This window comes from Phalacrocorax aristotelis, chromosome 9 (assembly GCF_949628215.1).
Source record: "Phalacrocorax aristotelis chromosome 9, bGulAri2.1, whole genome shotgun sequence".
Lineage (NCBI taxonomy): Eukaryota > Metazoa > Chordata > Aves > Suliformes > Phalacrocoracidae > Phalacrocorax > Phalacrocorax aristotelis.
In genome coordinates, this window is record NC_134284.1 from 13433265 (window position 1) to 13450564 (window position 17300).

At 44.6% G+C, this 17300-nt stretch overlaps 1 protein-coding gene across 1 annotated transcript; it reads right to left on the reverse strand.

Moving 5' to 3' along the window:
- Positions 1–11828: 11828 nt before the first annotated feature.
- ZDHHC22 (zDHHC palmitoyltransferase 22) lies at positions 11829–17057 on the reverse strand. Its single transcript, XM_075103596.1, has 2 exons — positions 16440–17057; positions 11829–12171 (listed from the first exon to the last, which is right to left on the reverse strand). Exons 1-2 carry the CDS (start codon positions 16999–17001, stop codon positions 11906–11908), a joined length of 828 nt encoding a protein of 275 aa, XP_074959697.1. The 5' UTR covers positions 17002–17057; the 3' UTR covers positions 11829–11905.
- Between the last annotated feature and the right edge of the window lie 243 nt (positions 17058–17300).

The window sequence follows — 17300 nt, forward strand, 5'->3', positions numbered from 1 at the left end:
GTTTTGCTGCATTAGTCATAGTATTAATTTTTCAGTGAATCTCAAGCACTACGGAAATAGCCTGGACTGTGGGAATGGGGGAAGATGTTATTTCCCTTTACCCTCATCCCCTTCTCCTGGATTGTTTTGGGTTGCCTGCAAGGGAAACAGGACCCCAACTTTGATGAGTGGTTCTGTCACCTCATGCTGAAGAAGCAGAAGTCTGCATAGACAGCCAAAACTGCTCAGTCGTCTGCGATGGAGGAGGAGACTAATAGAGAGGTCCTGAGTAAGTGAGGATGAAACAGTGTCTCCTGAGAAAATTGTTAGCTCGATGAATACAAATACCATTTTCTCACCATATCCCTAAAAATGCTAATTAAAAAAAATTTGTTTGGTACAAAACAACGCTGTGCCAGATAGGCCTTGTTCTACATTTGCCAGAGGCAGAGTTCAATGCAATAACTGTTTTGTGAGATGAGCAGTATTTAGTGTGGGAAGTGTGAAATATGAGTAGACAGTAGGAAAGCTGTTTTACCTAGAGTGTTAACAATGCCTATTGTTTTGTATTCTTGCTAAGTATTGTCCCTGTGCAAATGATAATGCTATACATGTTCAAACATGCTCAGAAGTCAGAATGGGACGGTCTTCATCAAAAAGGAAATGGCTCTCGCTGTTCAACATCCTATTGCTGACCATGCTTGCAGCATTCTTACATGATAATGCTTTCCGAGAACAATCTGAAAGTGGGTTGCTGACATCAGTTGTGTGAGAAACAGCCAGAAAAAATTCTGAAATATTTGTTTCCACGCTAATTGTGCAAGGAAGGCAAGTCAGAGCTTGAAGATTATCATCTGAATACTGAAACGCCTCCAGATGAATATTGGGAGCTGCAGCCAGCCCAAACTGGAGCAGAGCAGAGCAGGGCAGAGCACTAGGGGTCTGTTGCTGTAGTGCTTGTGGTCGGCAGTGGCGGCGTTTGGTAGAGACTGTTGCAGTCAGAGAGGCAGTGCAGTTCAGAGTGAGGTGTTGGTGCACGGATACCCCGATGGTCCTGACTAGTTTCTAGCGGTTCAAAGTCAAGCTGGGCAGTCTGGACGTGTACCTCATGGCCAAAGCCAAAGCATCTATTTCTTTGAAAAGTTATGATGCAAACATAAAACTTGCCTGCACATTAGAATTGCTATCCTGTTCATTTTTTCTGCAGCCAAACTTAAAACAATGATGTGAGGTGAAGCAGAATAATGCGCTGCTTTTGCCTGATCCTGGAGCCAGCAAAATTGTGGGAAGCATTATTGCAGTTTCTAAGGCTTGCTTTTTTTCATATTCCACTGCTTCTCCAGCACCTAAACACCTGCCAGTCTGAGACACTACGGCCATCTGATATAAAAGGGGTTAGTTTATCAGTGAGCTTAAGCTGGGTGAATAGAAGCAGATAAATGCCAATAAAATACAAATCCTGAATTCCTGGGAGTGAGATTACTCCCCAGTATCGCTTTTCCTGTTCCATGTCGTTATAACGTCTGTTTATCCATGGGTGAACACCTTAGACAAGTACTCGCATGCTTGCTTCACCTCATTGTTCTGGCATTTGATTCAGTAACAACCAAGCACAGGGTAGCCCTGCAAAGATTCACTGTTACCTCTTAAAAAATAATGATGACAACAGTAACAGGTCACTGCCTGCATTTCACATTAGTATGGGGAAAGGAGGAAAACACCCCATTGTTCTCCACAGCTTAGCTTAACTCTGAGCATGCTTTCGTAAATTCTTTATCACACCCTGTTCTGATGCAAGATCAGTCCTTAGCACACCATTTTTCAGTAAATGGACAACAGCATCCATTTTAGGCCCCTTAAGATATAAATGTTACCAAAACCATCTCTGTTTTCCTGAAATTGTTTCTCTTTGGGATAAAAACAAACATAGCAGCACTCAATTCTTCTTGTCTCTTCGTGGACATTTCCATGGCCCCCAAGCTTCAGGTCAGAAGCTGAGCACACATAACAGCATGAAATTGATATTCAGAATTATGTTCACGCTTAATGTCCAACAAGTACCATTAGCACTGACATGTCTAACGCATGCTTTGGGACTTTCTCCTTTTTTTGAGGTTTGCCCTGGTCTCTTTCTTATTAAGTCAAGAAAGACCTTGACATAGATGTAATATTTATGACATGTAATATCAGCTCTCAGTCTTGTTTTAGTGATTGCTATTGATGTTCATTATTTTCTTAGCATGACAAAATGTTTGTTTTAAATCATACACTGTTCTCAATACACTGTAATTTTCCATTCCTTTTCCACAGTCTAAACAGTCACACCAGGTAGAAGATAAAATAAGAAAACTTTGAGTGAGAAACTGGTTGCCATATGGCTGACGCCTAAAATCTCAGCAATTTGAGGGGAAGAAAGTGGAAAAAGATTAAGTAAATTCCACAAAATTAATGCCATAAGTAGGTGGCAGCTGTTAGTAAAGGAGAACAAAGGCAGAAAGGAAAATAATACTGAACAGCAATCTTATGAAGGGTTTTTCTCACAGATGTGTGAATAGAGATTTTAAGGTAACCATCCACACAGAGTGTCCTAACCTATTTTCCAGATTTCTTTTTAAAAACCTGAATGCTATTTTTAACCACAAAAATTATTTTTTCCCATTTGGTCTAGATGTATAAGCTGAAGTGTATCTTGATGGTGGAGATGAACTCACTGCTTTCATTGAGTGCTTCCTCTTCTCCTCTCCTCTTTCCTCTGGCCAAAAAGTATGCTGTAGCCTTAAGTTCATGGCTTTAATCCTGGAAATCACACCCAGGTCAAAAGCACTTGGTACCGATATTGCTACTGCTGCATGAAATAATTCAAACAGTAACATATGGTTGGAACTGAGATGGCCCCAGGCTCTGTTCCTTGTCTGACCTTGGAGAAGGCACTTTGATCTTGTCAGCTGTAAAATGAGAAAAGCAATACTTGTTCCCTAAAGTGGTTTAAGCTTCTTGTATAAGAATCACAATATTGGCATTTATTGCAAGTCATGGCTGTGGGCTGTCATGGTTCTGGTGCTGGATGTTCTAAAGGCTGAGCATCTATGTGGTTATACTAACGTACATTTTGTTTCATGTTAATAAATGAAACTATATACTCTGGGTTAATTTCCCCTAGTGTAATTCCACAAGTGAGTATAGAGACTGATTCCATATGGTGTGGAAAACTGGAAGGAAGGAAGAAATATACAGGACTAAAATCTTTACTTCTATGCCTATCCAGGCAAATTTTTGTAAATATCTCAAAGTTGATAAGGCTAGGGGAATGGAGAGAGTGTTAGCTGGTTGTGTTGCAGACACAAAAAAACCCTTTTGTGGTGTAAGCAGACATCTGTCTTGCCCCACTCATGTATTAATTTATGCCCATGCATATCATTTTCCTCCCCAGCATGTAAACCTCTTCATGTAACTGTAGTAATGCAACATGTGAAACTGGGGTAAAAAGCCGGGAGGCTTATTGGATGTTATATTTTCCTATCTAAAAAGTTAGAATATTTAAAATCAGAAAAATACTCTCAATGCAGTCCTGGAAGGCATTGAGTACTGCAGCCTAACCAACAGAACTGAGAAACGTGTGAGTAAAATGAAGAGTGTGAGTAGTGCAGCTGTAGTTATGGGACTGTCTATGCTTGAAGCTAAGAATGTGCCTGAAGCTAAGAACGTGCCTGAAGCTAAGAATATGCTCCGATCTTTTTTCCCAGACTGAGTTACAGTGCTCTGCAACTAGTAGGACTGAGTATTTTCATTATTGTCTCTTCATCCATGGAGCTTCTGTCCTGCTTGCTTATGTGTGTTTACATAGTTTGCACAATTTTGTGGGAGAGACACTGGGATTTGTCAAAGCCCAAGGTGAAAAAGATCAGGACATAGGATTTATAAGGACTGACTTTCCAGACAGTGTAAAGGTTTATAATTCTCTTAGATGGCTTGTAATCTGTAGTAGTGCATTAATAAGTAGAAGTTCTGTATGCCTTGAAGAAACTTCAGGGGCACAGTCTTGCTATATAACCCAAGTGATTGAGTATTCCTCTCAAAATTCACAATTGTTAAAAGACCTGACATGTGGCTAGTTAACTGCAGAAAGGATTACATTCTCTGATGTAGTGCTGGAGACTTCTGACCACCTGAGTAATGCTTCTAATGCCGTAGGGACTTCCTAGGCAGAGTGAAAGATCCATAGAGCCTCTTAACACTTTAACTTAAATGTAAACCTTAATTTTAGGCTTTTGCTGGGAATTTAATCTCCCAATTCTTCCACGTAAATCTTTTCTATATGACCTGGAAAACACTCCAGTCTGGGAGCCAGAAACTGGGTCTTACAGTTTGATTTGAAATTTCAGCTTTCTTCCTGGCATGAAAAATATTATGAGTTTTTTTGAGCTTTGTTTCCACAGGCTTGAAAAAGAGATTTTAGATCTCCATTAACTGTATGGCTGATAACTGAGAACTTTGTTGTTACCCTTTGCTTTCTGCAGGCAGTCCCTTTATTTCCTTGTGCCTTCTTTCATAGCTTCATAACCACAAATTGGCTTATTTCCTCGTATGGTTAGTGACAATGTAAGCATTAGGGAAGACAGCTAAAGCACTTATAAAATTGCAGTCTAGTGCATACTAGTTTAGAGGCATGGATATGTGGGTCCAAAACATTTTTTTATACCCTATAATGTGGCTTGAAAAGAAAGAGAAGAATTCTTTGCCCTGAGAATAACACTTCCAAAATCTCCATCAAGTTTTGTTTAGTGCAATAAACTGCTTGATTAATCAAAATTTTCTCAGGCGAATTCATCTCACTGAGTGTTACAGGTATCTCCTGGAGAAGAAAGTTCTAGTATCAATACATGCTACTGGGAGGACCTATGGTGGTCTTCAGTACTATATAAACCTCTCTCATTTAATTTAGCACTGGATGTTTTGGGAGACAGCCTTGAATATCAAACTCAGTGAAAATGATAAAGAATTGACACTTGAAGGTTGTCAGTAGAGGGACAGGGTCTCTAAGTCTTGAAGGAAATTGTGTTGCTCAAAACATTGAACTTAGCATTGATTGTTTGGAAGTTCTTAGCTAGTGAAACACTTTCTCCTTTAGGTAATACTATTTTGAAGTTTTTTCTAAGCCGCTTTCCTAGCATCTGGACTTTCTGGACCTGCTTGACCTTGGCAGTTCATGTTTAGCCCTACACAGATTGCTTTTGTTGTACTGGTCAACAGTTTCCTTTCAGCAGTCATAAACCGTTAGGAGTCCTGGCTGATGATGCTGGATCTGTCCCTTGTTTTTCTGTCACTCACCATGAAGCTTATCTATAGTCTCAAGCAGTTGTGCATGATAACATCATTCCTTGATAACAGCCCCTGTGACAAGGCTGCATTCAGCAATTGCTTGTTAACTTCCAGGGCAACTCTCATGTGGGTCCACTGTGTCAACCCCATTACCCAGTGAACATATCCTAAGGGTATAGTGACGGCAAACCAATCTGTTGTATTTTCAGCAGTCTGATGATACATAAGTGTGGTGGTTTGATCCTGGCTGAACACCAGGTGCCCACCAAAGCTGCTCTGTCACTCCCCTCCTCAGCTGGACAGGGGAGAAAAAATATAACAAAAGGCTCATTGGTTGAGGTAAGAATAGGGAGAGATCACTCACCAATTGCCATCAGGGGTGAAACACACTTGACTTGGGAAAAAATTAATTTAATTTATTACCAGCCAAACCAGAGTAGCATAATGAGAAATAAAAACTAAATCTTAAAGCACCTTTCTCCACCCCTCCCTTCTTCCCAGGCTTAACTTTGCTCCCAAATTCTCTGCCTCCTCCCTTCCAGTGATGCAGGGGGACAGGGATTGGGGGTTGTGGTCAGTTCATCACACGTTGTCTCTGCCGCTCCTTCCTCCTCAGGGGGAGGACCCTTCACACCCTTCCCCTGCTCCAGCGTGGGGGCCCTCTCACAGGAGACAGTCCTCCATGAATTTCTCCAAAGTGAGTCCTTCCCACAGGCTGCAGTTCTTCACGAACTGCTCCAGCGTGGGTCCCTTTCACGGGGTGCAGCCCTTCAGGAACAGACTGCTCCAGCGTGGGTCCCCCCCAGGGTCACAAGTCCTGCCAGCAAACCTGACCCAGTGTGGGCTCCTCTCTCCATGGGTCCACAGCTCCTGCCAGGAGCCTGCTCCATCCTGGGCTTCCCACGGGGTCACAGCCTCCTTTGAGCACCCACCTGCTCTGGTGTGGGGCCCTCCATGGGCTGCAGGTGGATATCTGCTCCACCATGGACCTCCATGGGCTGCAGGGGGACAGCCTGCCGCACCATGGTCTTCACCATGGGCTGCAGGGGAATCTGCTCTGGTGCCTGAAGCCTGTCTTCCCCCTCCTTCTTCGCTGCCCTTGGTGTCTGCAGGGCTGTTGCTCTCACATATTCTCACTCCTCTCTCTGGCTGCAGTTGCTGTTGCACAGCAACTTTTTCCCCTTTCTAAGTATGTTATCCCAGATGTGCTGCCACCATCGCTGATGGGCTCGGCCTTGGCCAGCGGCAGGTCCATCTTGGAGTTGGCTGGCATTGGCTCTCTCAGATGCAGGGGAAGCTTCTAGCAGCTTCTCACAAAATCCACCCCTGTAGCCCTCTGACTACCAGACCTTGCCACACAAATCCAATACAATAGGTTCATGTCTTCACCTCTTCTTATCCAACACAAGCAGCTGAAAGACTGACCTGACATCTAATGGAAATTTTTCAGTCAGGCATGATAATAACATGAATCTGGGAATCATTCGTGGTAAAGAGAGGCTGAGCAAAAGAGCTGAAACATGCCAGAGGCTGTGTATTCCCTTAAGCTGGTGGATATAAAGTAATCACAGCAACCCAAGTTGATAACTATTCAAGATCAAGGTACGTTAACAGCAGTGTTTAGAAAATCAGTAGCAGGCAAATGACACTTTCCCACACCCCTTGATCAACAAGGTGAGCCTTCTTTTTCACATGCAGAGCTTGCTATTGCCATCCACTGCTTTGTCTCTTTTGAAGTAAGCTGATCAACATGCTCCATTTATTTTTAATTGATAGCAATTCTGGAACTACTATTAAGGTGTCTGCCAACATGTTAAATGAGACACTGTGCAAACAGTACATGACACTAGTACTTGAGAACTTGCATTTTTAATTTGTCAACTTCCAGGGAGACTAGAAGATGGTGGCTCCAAAAGTCTTAAGGGACATGGAACTGGCCTGCCTGTGCTCTGACATCACTTGCCAGCTAGATTCAGTAGGACAAACAATGGTAAAGCCTCTTTGGTGTAATGAAGACAAGGCTGCTGGCTGGACAGCTCTGTAAGAGGACTGAAGCACTAATTGGTCCATATTTGCTGACTTTTGGTGTAATCTCCAAGGACTCTTTATTCCGCTGGATTTCTGGAAATGAGCTGGAAAAGCAGAGAACCTGCATGTGGACATGTGGTTATCAGAGAACATCTTACTGTTCCTTAATTTAAGTTGTCTGACATTGTGTTTCCATTGATCTAAATACCTAGCAGGGCACAGAGATTCCACATATGTTTTAAATTTCCTTCTCCCTTTATTTACTTATATTGAACAAGTAGGCCATTGCTTTACTCCAGCCATGGCAGTTCTGGCTAGTCTTTAAATAACTCAGAGAGAACTGCATAGACTCTGATGTTGCTGCTTATGACTTCTACCCATGCAGCCCCTGCCTGTAACATCATTTGCTGTCCAAGAGAGAAAAACCCTTTTGGCTCTGCTGGGGCTTTGAGGATTCTTGTGCAGAAAGTGGTTAGCAATGAGTCTTCTCAGTCTGGGCTTTCTTTGTGTCCATTCAGTCAACAATCAATGAAGATAACTTGAATTCTGTTGTCATACCTGCTATCGCATGATGGCTCTCAGTGCATCATCCCAATAAATGTCAAATGACCTCATCTCTCACTTGGGCCACTTTCTCTGATTGCTCTCTTCTGACTGTTTTAAAGATAGGTGCCCTAAGCTCTGACTTCAGCTTTTCTCTCTCTCAGTCCAGGACTGCTCGTCCTCCCCCAGCTATCTTCTTACAGTTCATGAGTCTCCTCATTCATTTATTCTGCCTGCTTGCAAGTATTTTTAGACTGTGATAATCTCTCGAGTTGCCTATTTCTTAAACAAGATAAATGGTGTTTCACATCATCTTTTCTCATATGTTCCCTGTGTCTTATTACTTGAGACTCTTCATATTTTACCTCTGTATCCTCTGAGGATATTCAATGAAGACCTTTTGCAGGCAGGCCTTGAGGGCTGCCCAGTAAGTAGTGTAGTATGAAGAGGAAAGCCATTTACTTCTTATTTTGTATGAGATTCTCACTATACATAAGAACAAACTTCTTCCAGCTTACTTCACAGCTGCATCCCCTAATTTGCTCTTTACTGTCATTGCAAAGACTTCTGAGAGGTGGCACCATTTTTTCAGGTAGCCACACTTAAAAGGAGACAAGCCATGAAGCAAAGGTCTATGGCTTCTTTGCAAGGTCTTAAGCAATAGGGAGATTTTACTTCAGCCACTAGCATTATCAGAGAAGAAATGATGCTTGTCTGATTTTTCCAAAGCCAGAGAAGCACTAAGTGTTTTATTTTTAAAACCTTTATAAGTATTTAGACATTGTCACAAGAAATCATGTTCCAAAATATATTTGCTATTGCAGCTCCCATTTAATAAAATGCAAATAATAAGTAATGGCTCTCTGAGCACAGAAAATTAGAAGCTTTTATTATTTATCCTTATAAAACTTTAGAGCCGTTGAACAGATTTAGAATTTGTGACATTGCCATTGAGCTCAGCCTTCATTTACTAAATCATAGCTAAGAGCAAAGGTTCTCTTCACAGTTGTTGAGCCCTGTTACATCTTCTTGCCAAGGATTTCTGTAAGTGGATGCACAGGCATGACAAGGAAGGGACATCAGGACAGCTGGATAGTCAAAGAGCAACTCTCAACTGTTCCTGCAGAAGCACTACTCTACACCAAACACACACTTGGGAATGAGCAGGCAAATAAGACAATATACAGGGTCAGTCTAATGTTACGTATTTAGAGCTCTTTTCATCCCAGAGGATCATAACTGTAAAGGCTGTATGCACCTGAAGGTCCCACCACTACTGCTGAAATCCAGTAATTTGCTGCGAAGGAACCATTTAGCTGTGTAGAATGGTGATGCAGAGATTTACAGCCAGGAACACAGGTGTCTGACAGAAAGAATAATTTTGGGGAGCTGTGCCGCAGTTACTCAGACTGGGATCTCTCCGTGCTTCAGCAAGGACCAAGGCTTGTCAGGGAGGGCAGACAGCTGTGACCCTGACACAGGGCCCAGGCATGATTCAGCTCTGGTGCAAAGAGGGAACAGGCTTCCTGGGCAGCTAATCCTGTTGTTCTGCTTGGGGGCTGTCCTTGCAGAGTGGCCCACCAAAACTCTGAGTTGATTGTGCCCTTCTCAGCGTGCGGCCCCCAAGAGCTTACAGCCTGAGGCAGTGCAGCAGCAGGCACCGAGTGCTACCAAGCTACTTGAGACTGCAGTGTCAATCAAAGGCCAAAAGCAGAGGGTGACGGTGTCAAACTGTAATTTCTGCTGATGTGAGGAAGCTTCTGGCTGAAACATTGGGATCTTATTGCCTTTAGAAATATATGAAAAAGAATTTGGATCAACTGGTCTGTGGAATAAGAATAATGCTGGGAATCCTTCCAAGGCAAGGTATATGGCACGAGGTGCTGGCTCTGGTTCCAGAGACAAGGTGACTGTCTGCTCACCTTGGTGCCGTTGTACCAGTAAGGAGTAATTTATGTCGAGATGCTGTTTGTGGGCGAGGATAATAGCTTGATTTTCCTGTAGCTTTCAGTTGAGGTTGATTGTGTAATTTATAAATAGAAATTAGAATGGGTCTGCAAGTTGGTTATTAGATGCATTTTTATATTGGTCATTGCATTAAAGTAGGAAAGGTGAAAGGACTTGTCCAAAATCATATGATGAATTATTGGCAAAGCCAATAAACAAAATAACTTTTTCCTTTAATACATCCATATGCATGCTGTAGCAAATGTACAGAGGCAGCTAATGAACTGTCAAAAAGCACAATACAGCTCATGTAAAAAATCAGAACACTTTTTATTGTTCACTGTTGGTGAAAATACAGCATATTACACATGGAAACAGCAGTGCATTCATGCGAACACACGAAGTGTGAAAGGACATATATTCTACCTGTTTTAATTATCCAGCTAAGGGTTTTTCCAGTATATTTTTATGGTTACTCTGCTCATCACAATAGGCTTTGTTTGTTATTGATCCGAATGTGTATACAAGTGTGAAGCGGTGAAGGACAGTTACAAAGCCTGTAGGAATGAGTACCTCTATTCTGGCTCATGAGAAACACAAGGATGAAAGCATGTGCATTCCCCTACCTGGGATGCACCGACAGCATGTCTGAGGGAGAAATGACATTCTTCACAGCTTGTCAGCATACTCCCCAGCCTATTAAAGGGAAGCAATGGATTCCTATCCAGCCTGCATAAGCTAAGGCAGTTTGCCAAAACAGGTGCTTCCTGTTGCAGCTGCTAGGGAATCCAGTGCTATGATCCTGGTAGAGATGTCATGGTATCCTTTCTTAAGGCACCTATTAGCATAGGATCTCAGCACTGATCTCATGGGCTGTTGCTGCAGCTAGAAAACAACTGACACATTAGGCTGATTAATCCCTGTAGTAATTCCATTAACCTCCTTAATGGAGTTATAACATGGATGAATTTACCCCTCTGCAGCAATGCAAGAGGGAATTGCCCTGGAAAGCCTATAAACACTATGTGGCAGGGATGTCTGAGGTAAACATTTTTTTGTTTGTTTTAGTGCAAAGTGAAGCATCCTGACCAGCTGGAAAACCTCCCTGTCTTCTGGGATTTTGAACTCTTCACATCACTAAGGGTGCAGGCGCCCCCAGCGAGAGGGTGATGCATCAGGGCTCAAACACATCAGCAGGGCTCTTGGCACCCTTCTGACAGCTCGCTCTGTCTGTCCACAGTTCCCTCTCTCTGGCATGCATAGCCTGCCTCGTCACACAGCTTCTCAAACACAGCCTTTTCATTCACCTCTGCAGTTTCCTCTCCTTGTGCCTCTGTCTGATCATGATTTATCTGCTTGCTGCTCCCTGTCAGAAGGGCAGATTTGCCTGGACTGTGTTATTGGGCAAATGACTGCTAAAAATAAGGAGCAGAGCTACAGTCCTGACATATCATTGCATAGGGAGCAGATCAAGAACAGAAATGAGAAATTCTGAATTTCTCTTTGTTTTTTTCCTGATTTTCTAGCCCGTGGAGAGGAGGTTTACCTGCTCCATTAGCCATGTGCATAGCCTGCTCCTAGGGCAGCTTGATTGCATTGCAGTTCTGTCATTAAAGTCTTCTCAGTACTGTGAAGTTACCTCAAGTATATAAGAGCCAAAAAGGCACCCTGCAAACCCCTCCCACGGAACAGGAACAGTTTTTGCAATCTACCACAACAGCCCAGGCTCTCTGAAATCTCCTACTGTGGTTCGTTATGACTATGTAGGGTAGCTAATGGGGCTGGGGGCTGGAGGAGTCAGGCAGGAAGCCACAGGAGGGTCCGACTAATTTTTCTGCTAGTTCAAAGACTGTTGCCACGTACGCAGGTGCAGTGATGTGACTACTAAGCTGCAGTATCTCTTCATCTACATGGTTTGTGATCTCCTTGTTAATATGCTAAATTTATTCTGTTTGATAGCCAGCCCTTTCCTCCCACGGGGGCTGCAATCCCAAGATGGAGTAGCCCAGCTCTTTAGTGATCCAGGACACAGTGGGAGAGAACAGGGGAGGTGGTGTGTGCATGGGATGTACACACACGCCTGGGGTTTTTATTTCTCTTTCTGCCTACGGTAGTCACTTCCCACGTTCAGCACAGGGATGAGAAGTCCTAGCAGCCACCTCTTGCCAAAGACCTCTTGCAGGTTCTCCCTCCAGGGCCGGGCTCTTACCACCATCCCTTTCCGCACCTGGTACCGTGTCTGCCCACGCAGGATCAGCAGCATCTGGTGGCAGCAGAAGCCAGCGCAGGCCAGTCCGATCCCAAGCCAGAGGTAGAGCATGAGGATGACAAACATCTCAGAGCTAAGGAGAGCTCCTGCAGACCAAGAGCCAGGGGGAGGGAGGACAATAAAAGAAAGAGTTTAGACACACCTCACACACCAGTGTAGCACTCAGCCCTGAGAAACAACAAGCCGCCTAGCCACAAGTGGGGAGTTAGGAGCAAGACAGGCTGGTTGCTCTAACTCTGTAGAATTGTTTCCTTTGTAGCAACTGATGCAATGGACTGTGCTGGGGAAATATGAAAATGGTAAAGGGCTCCATACACTTCTCCCTTTTTGCTGTTAATGTGAGGGTCTAGATTACAGGGGCAAATTCAGCCAGAATTGAAACACATCTGTAAGACTGCAGCACTATTTTGAAAATGGTTAATTTATTTAAGTATCTACCTGCTCATAACAGTGAATCTAAGGTTTCTAGGTTCATTTTGAAAAGAAATGTGGGTTCTGCAGCACATAGATGCTTCCAGAAGTCTTACTGTGTGCATTAATACTAGGCAGAAAGATTTGGGATCTCTCTTGCTCTCTCTCATCACTATAAATACATGTTAAAAAAAGAAAAATAAATCAGTAATAGCTTTCCTACCATTGAACAAAGGCAGTTTTCATATGAATGCAAGAAACAGAAACAGAAAACTTTCCAAAATACAATCCAAATTCCTTTTTTAAAACTGCTGCTCCAATACTCAAAATACTTTGTAGGTCTGAAGCTCCTAATTCAACAGTTTTTGTAGTATATATTTATACTGAATGTATTTAAACAAAAATATTCTGTGGGCCCTTTCCTCTACAATGATTTTAGAACTCCTTCTGGAAAATATTAGTATAATAGCAGGTATCACTGAGTGACCTTTCAGCGAGTAGGCAGATATAAACCCATTAAAATAATACTTTCTCTGTGTGCATATGAATGCGTCACAGATATTTTGTGTATATTGGTATATTATTAAACACCCATATTTACACACAGGCGCACAAAGAAAATTAAATGTGTGTCAGTACTGGTATAAATAGCTGATATCCTCTCACTGGTTCCTGCAAGGTTTAAAAATGAAAAAGCTCTCATGCTCCCATCCCTCTGGAAGACCATGAGGCAGACAGACTCGCGCAGGTGAAAGCTCTGGTTGTTCTAAGGCCCTGCAAGAGCAACCCTGCCAGAGCAGGGATTGCATGGACAGTAGAGATGTGCTGCCTAAAACAAGTACGTGGCTGCTTCAGGTTTTAAGTTCAATACAAGGGCGGCTGGATAAGCATCTCTTGTTTCTCTTATACGGAAGGCCGGATTAGACGGTGTCATCTGGTTTTGCAATCTGTGAATCCCAGCTTCTCCACGTGGCAGTGCTGTAAGTGAGAGATGGGGGCTGATCTGTGACATTCATGTCAAGCTTTGGGCTCAGCCAGCAGGCCCCTCTGAGGATGATTTGTAAGGACACTGACTACAGCCTCTAGCTTTCAGAGATTGTCCTCACTTGAAAAAGGCGCAGGAGTCATTCAGTTTTCTTCCTAAATGCAATGTCATCTTTCCCTGCTCATTAGAACCCATTCAGCTCAGTGGTCTTCATATGCAATACAACAAGGGAAGAACAAGCCCCTTAGGATGATGACAAATCCTCATACCAATTCTGTCAGATTAACTTAATCTATCAGGTAGGAAGCCCAGAGCCAATATGCGCTTCTCTGCCTCTCTTTTGCTGGACCAGAGCATGACAGACAGATGTCTGTTCTTTCCTACAGCTGATATTCAGATGGGATATGGAGAAAGACAGGTATTTTCTTTAGAGCCTTTGCAAGGTGGCTGTAAAGTAATTTCATTGAGCTACTGAAATTCACCATCAAGAAAGTAATTACCGTTGTTTCCCCTTGCAAATATTAAGCATCTCTGAGCTGTGCTTTCTGGATACATTTTTTTTTTAACCTTTTCTTCAGGTTACCTACATAACACATTTTCTGTAATTTCTTTTGTGGATCCAACTGACCTGTGTTTACAAAAGTACTCTCCATTTGTCCCTCACCACCACAGTCCATTTTAGTCTCATATTCACTTTTGCACTAACTGACCCAGTGTGATCTCAAGCTTATTGCCATACATTAGCTATGCCAGAAAAGCTGAATCACAGGCTGAAATTATAGACTCTGGGTCAGATCCTGAAATCCATGCCTGAGCACAGTCTGGGCAGAATGAGCCAACTGAAAATTTTCCCAGCATGAAAGCAGGAAACACTCTAGTTGACATAAGACCAGCACATTCACCCTTCACCCTCCAGTACTCCTCCTCCAGTGTAGAGGGCATGCTGGAGGAAAAGAAAGGTAAAGTTTTTCCCTGCTATAGCAATGCTCTGTTTGGCTTCTACAACAACCCCTAAGAAATAGTTATGTTAGCTGAAAAATTTTGGGTGGACTACCCTTCTAGGTAACTATTCCAGGCTGTGTTTTTCTTTCCTGAACTGGAGGTTAAATGTGCTGGTAGAAACTCCGTAGGCCCTTCCTCCCAGGTAATCAAGACACCACACACCCGTATATTGCTGTGTGAGGCAGCAGTTCTCACCCTGGCTGAGCTATAAGTCCAATGGGAGCTGCTGCCTCTCAGGATGTTCTGGCTTCCAGCTCTCAGCCCTGCACCCATTCCTGTTGTGTCCCACTCAAACACTGCCCACATGCTGTCTTTGGCACTGCAGTTGCTGACACCAGAGCTGGGGCACTTCAGTGGCTCTTCAGACATATGCCAGGGCCCAGCTCAGTGCAGATGAGCCCTCAGAGACAGAGAGAGAGAACTAATTCCTTGATAATCTCCTCCCACATCCCCGCTCCCCCTCCCAGGCTGCTGTGCCGAGCAGAGCTTAGGCACAGGGGAAAATTGTTCCCAGTGTTTTTAATGCTAGTGAGGCTCGTGCAACATTATTTACAAAAATTCTTCTGCTTGGAAAAATGACTCCATAAAAATGTCATGGCAGGATTTCATGTTTATTGTCTCTCAGTATTTACCATGACAAATCTGCTAATTTGCCAAGTAGAGAGATATTTGTTTTCCGATGGCAACCCTGCAAACCCAGCCTGGAATCCAAAAAGCAAGCTGGGGCCTCTCTGGCTCCTGTATCCCCAGCAGCGGAGGCTCCATGCTCAGATCATAATCAACACTTCTGGTGACAGTGCACAACCAAAACAGACTCCAGGCCCTTCTTACTGAGCTCAGCTGAATCTGCAAAGCTAAATGTATGGGATACCTATTTTAGCCTAACGAAAGCTGATCTAAGTATGCGAGGCATGAGCTGCATAGGGGAGGAAATGGCATTTTTCTGCAGTCGCTTTCAGGGCAGAGTAATAGTCTAGGCTGTCTGCATAGTCCCTTCTCTGAGATCAGGTTTTATCTACCTCCTGGGTTTGGACAGAGAAAAGGTTGAGGTTGGAGAGTTTGAGGGCGCATTGAAAGGTGAAGAGGCATGGCTGGAAGAGCAGAGGAAGAGTTATGGGAGCAGAATCAAGAGGGGGAAGGGAAAGGGTTGTAGAGATTTATGGAAAGTCAAGGAGAGAGGGGAAAGGGGGAGAAGCAGAATGAAGGGTAAGGGGTGGGGACAAGGAGAAAGAGATATCTGCCTTTGGTGTGGAGCTGTTGCAAAGAGTAGGCACGGAGAATTTTCCCTGGTTCTCTGTGGACTTCTATCCCAGACTGGAGTCACAAGAGAGGTGGCTAATCATGTCACATTAACTCCTCTCTTGGTTTCTGTTGTCTGAACCCCAATTCTTCAGTGCTGGAAGGATGGCAAGTTCTCTGTAATTTTGTCTGCCAGGAGGCAGGAGGTGGGTGAGACTGGAGGGGTGAGTGGACGTAGATGAAGAGAATGAGAATATCTCCACTGGGGTATAGGGAACCTGCAGACTTGGAGGATACAAAAACCTACAGACCCCCCACCTCTGCCTGTAGGACAGGCAAAAGATCCCCCTCACCTGCAATACAACCACTGAAATCCCTCTCCTCTGTCTAATGGCAAGACACTCCCTGCACAATAGATAGCCCTATTCTGTGTCTGGCAAGCTGGTTATGGGGCGCTTTCCAGAGCCTAATGCACTAGGAATAGGTCTGTGGCTATACCCTGGAGTGGGTCCCAGCCTCAGGTGAAGTGAAGTCATTTGCAAAGGCTGTCTCTAGCCTCTAAAGAGGGCTTTACTGAACACAGCCAATTGTCCCTCTTGCCCATTTCCCCACCACCGCTCCCCACACATAGCTATCTGAGGAAGATCATGTCCCCCCCACCCTGGGAGCCCTGGAGGAGTTGAAGACACTCCTCACCTCTGAGGAAGGAGGCCTTACCTGAGAAGAATTGGCTGATGGAGTGAGGCAGAAGGGTGAGGAAGGCCAGCGGGTTCACAAAGGACATGGAGAGTGCAGCAGAAATGTAAGCCATGCCTGCCACTAGGGAGTCGAGGCAAGCCAGAGAGGTGTAGAGGCAGAACATTATGAAGTTTCGCATGTTCCTCCTCCCGATGCAGTTCCCTGTGAAGAAACAGTGGTGGTCATGCCTCTGGGTGACTCTGGCACACAGTCTACAGAAGTGAGTGCTGGGCAAGGCTGAGCCAGGGGACCTGCTTCCATCCAGCCAGTCTGCCACCACTTCGTCTCCTTCGCCCAAGTTTAAGCCCTTGCCCAAGTCCTCGGGGGAGCTCTGGATCACAAGGATGTAGTTGCCCAGGGCATTAGCTGAGAGGAAGAGGAAGAGGGCCCCATGCAGCAGAGCAGGAGAGAGAAGTGGGGTAGTGGAAGGGTCTCTGAACATGCTGGGGATGAAGAGAAAGATCTGGAGGACGAAGGTCACTAGGGAGATGCACAAGAAGTAGGCTGGAGCGACAACATTGAGCAACCTGAGAACTAGCATTGCGGATTACGTTCCTGCAGGGGAGAGCAAGGAGAGAAGGAACATCACCGCTCCGGCTCCACACTTCATCCTTCCATTTCCTGCCGGGTGCCGGCCCCGCTGCCTCCGGGAAATGCCCTCCGGGGGCCGCCTTCCCTCGCCGCCGCCCCACGGCCCCGGCCGGGCCGGGGCAAAGGGACAGCCCGTGGGCAGCTACCGCTCCCTGGCGCCCGGAGAAGGCACCCGGCCCCGGCGCCTCCGGGGAACTTGCAGCAGCGATGCCCCGGAGGGGCTGCGGAGGCTGGAGGGGAGAGCCGGCT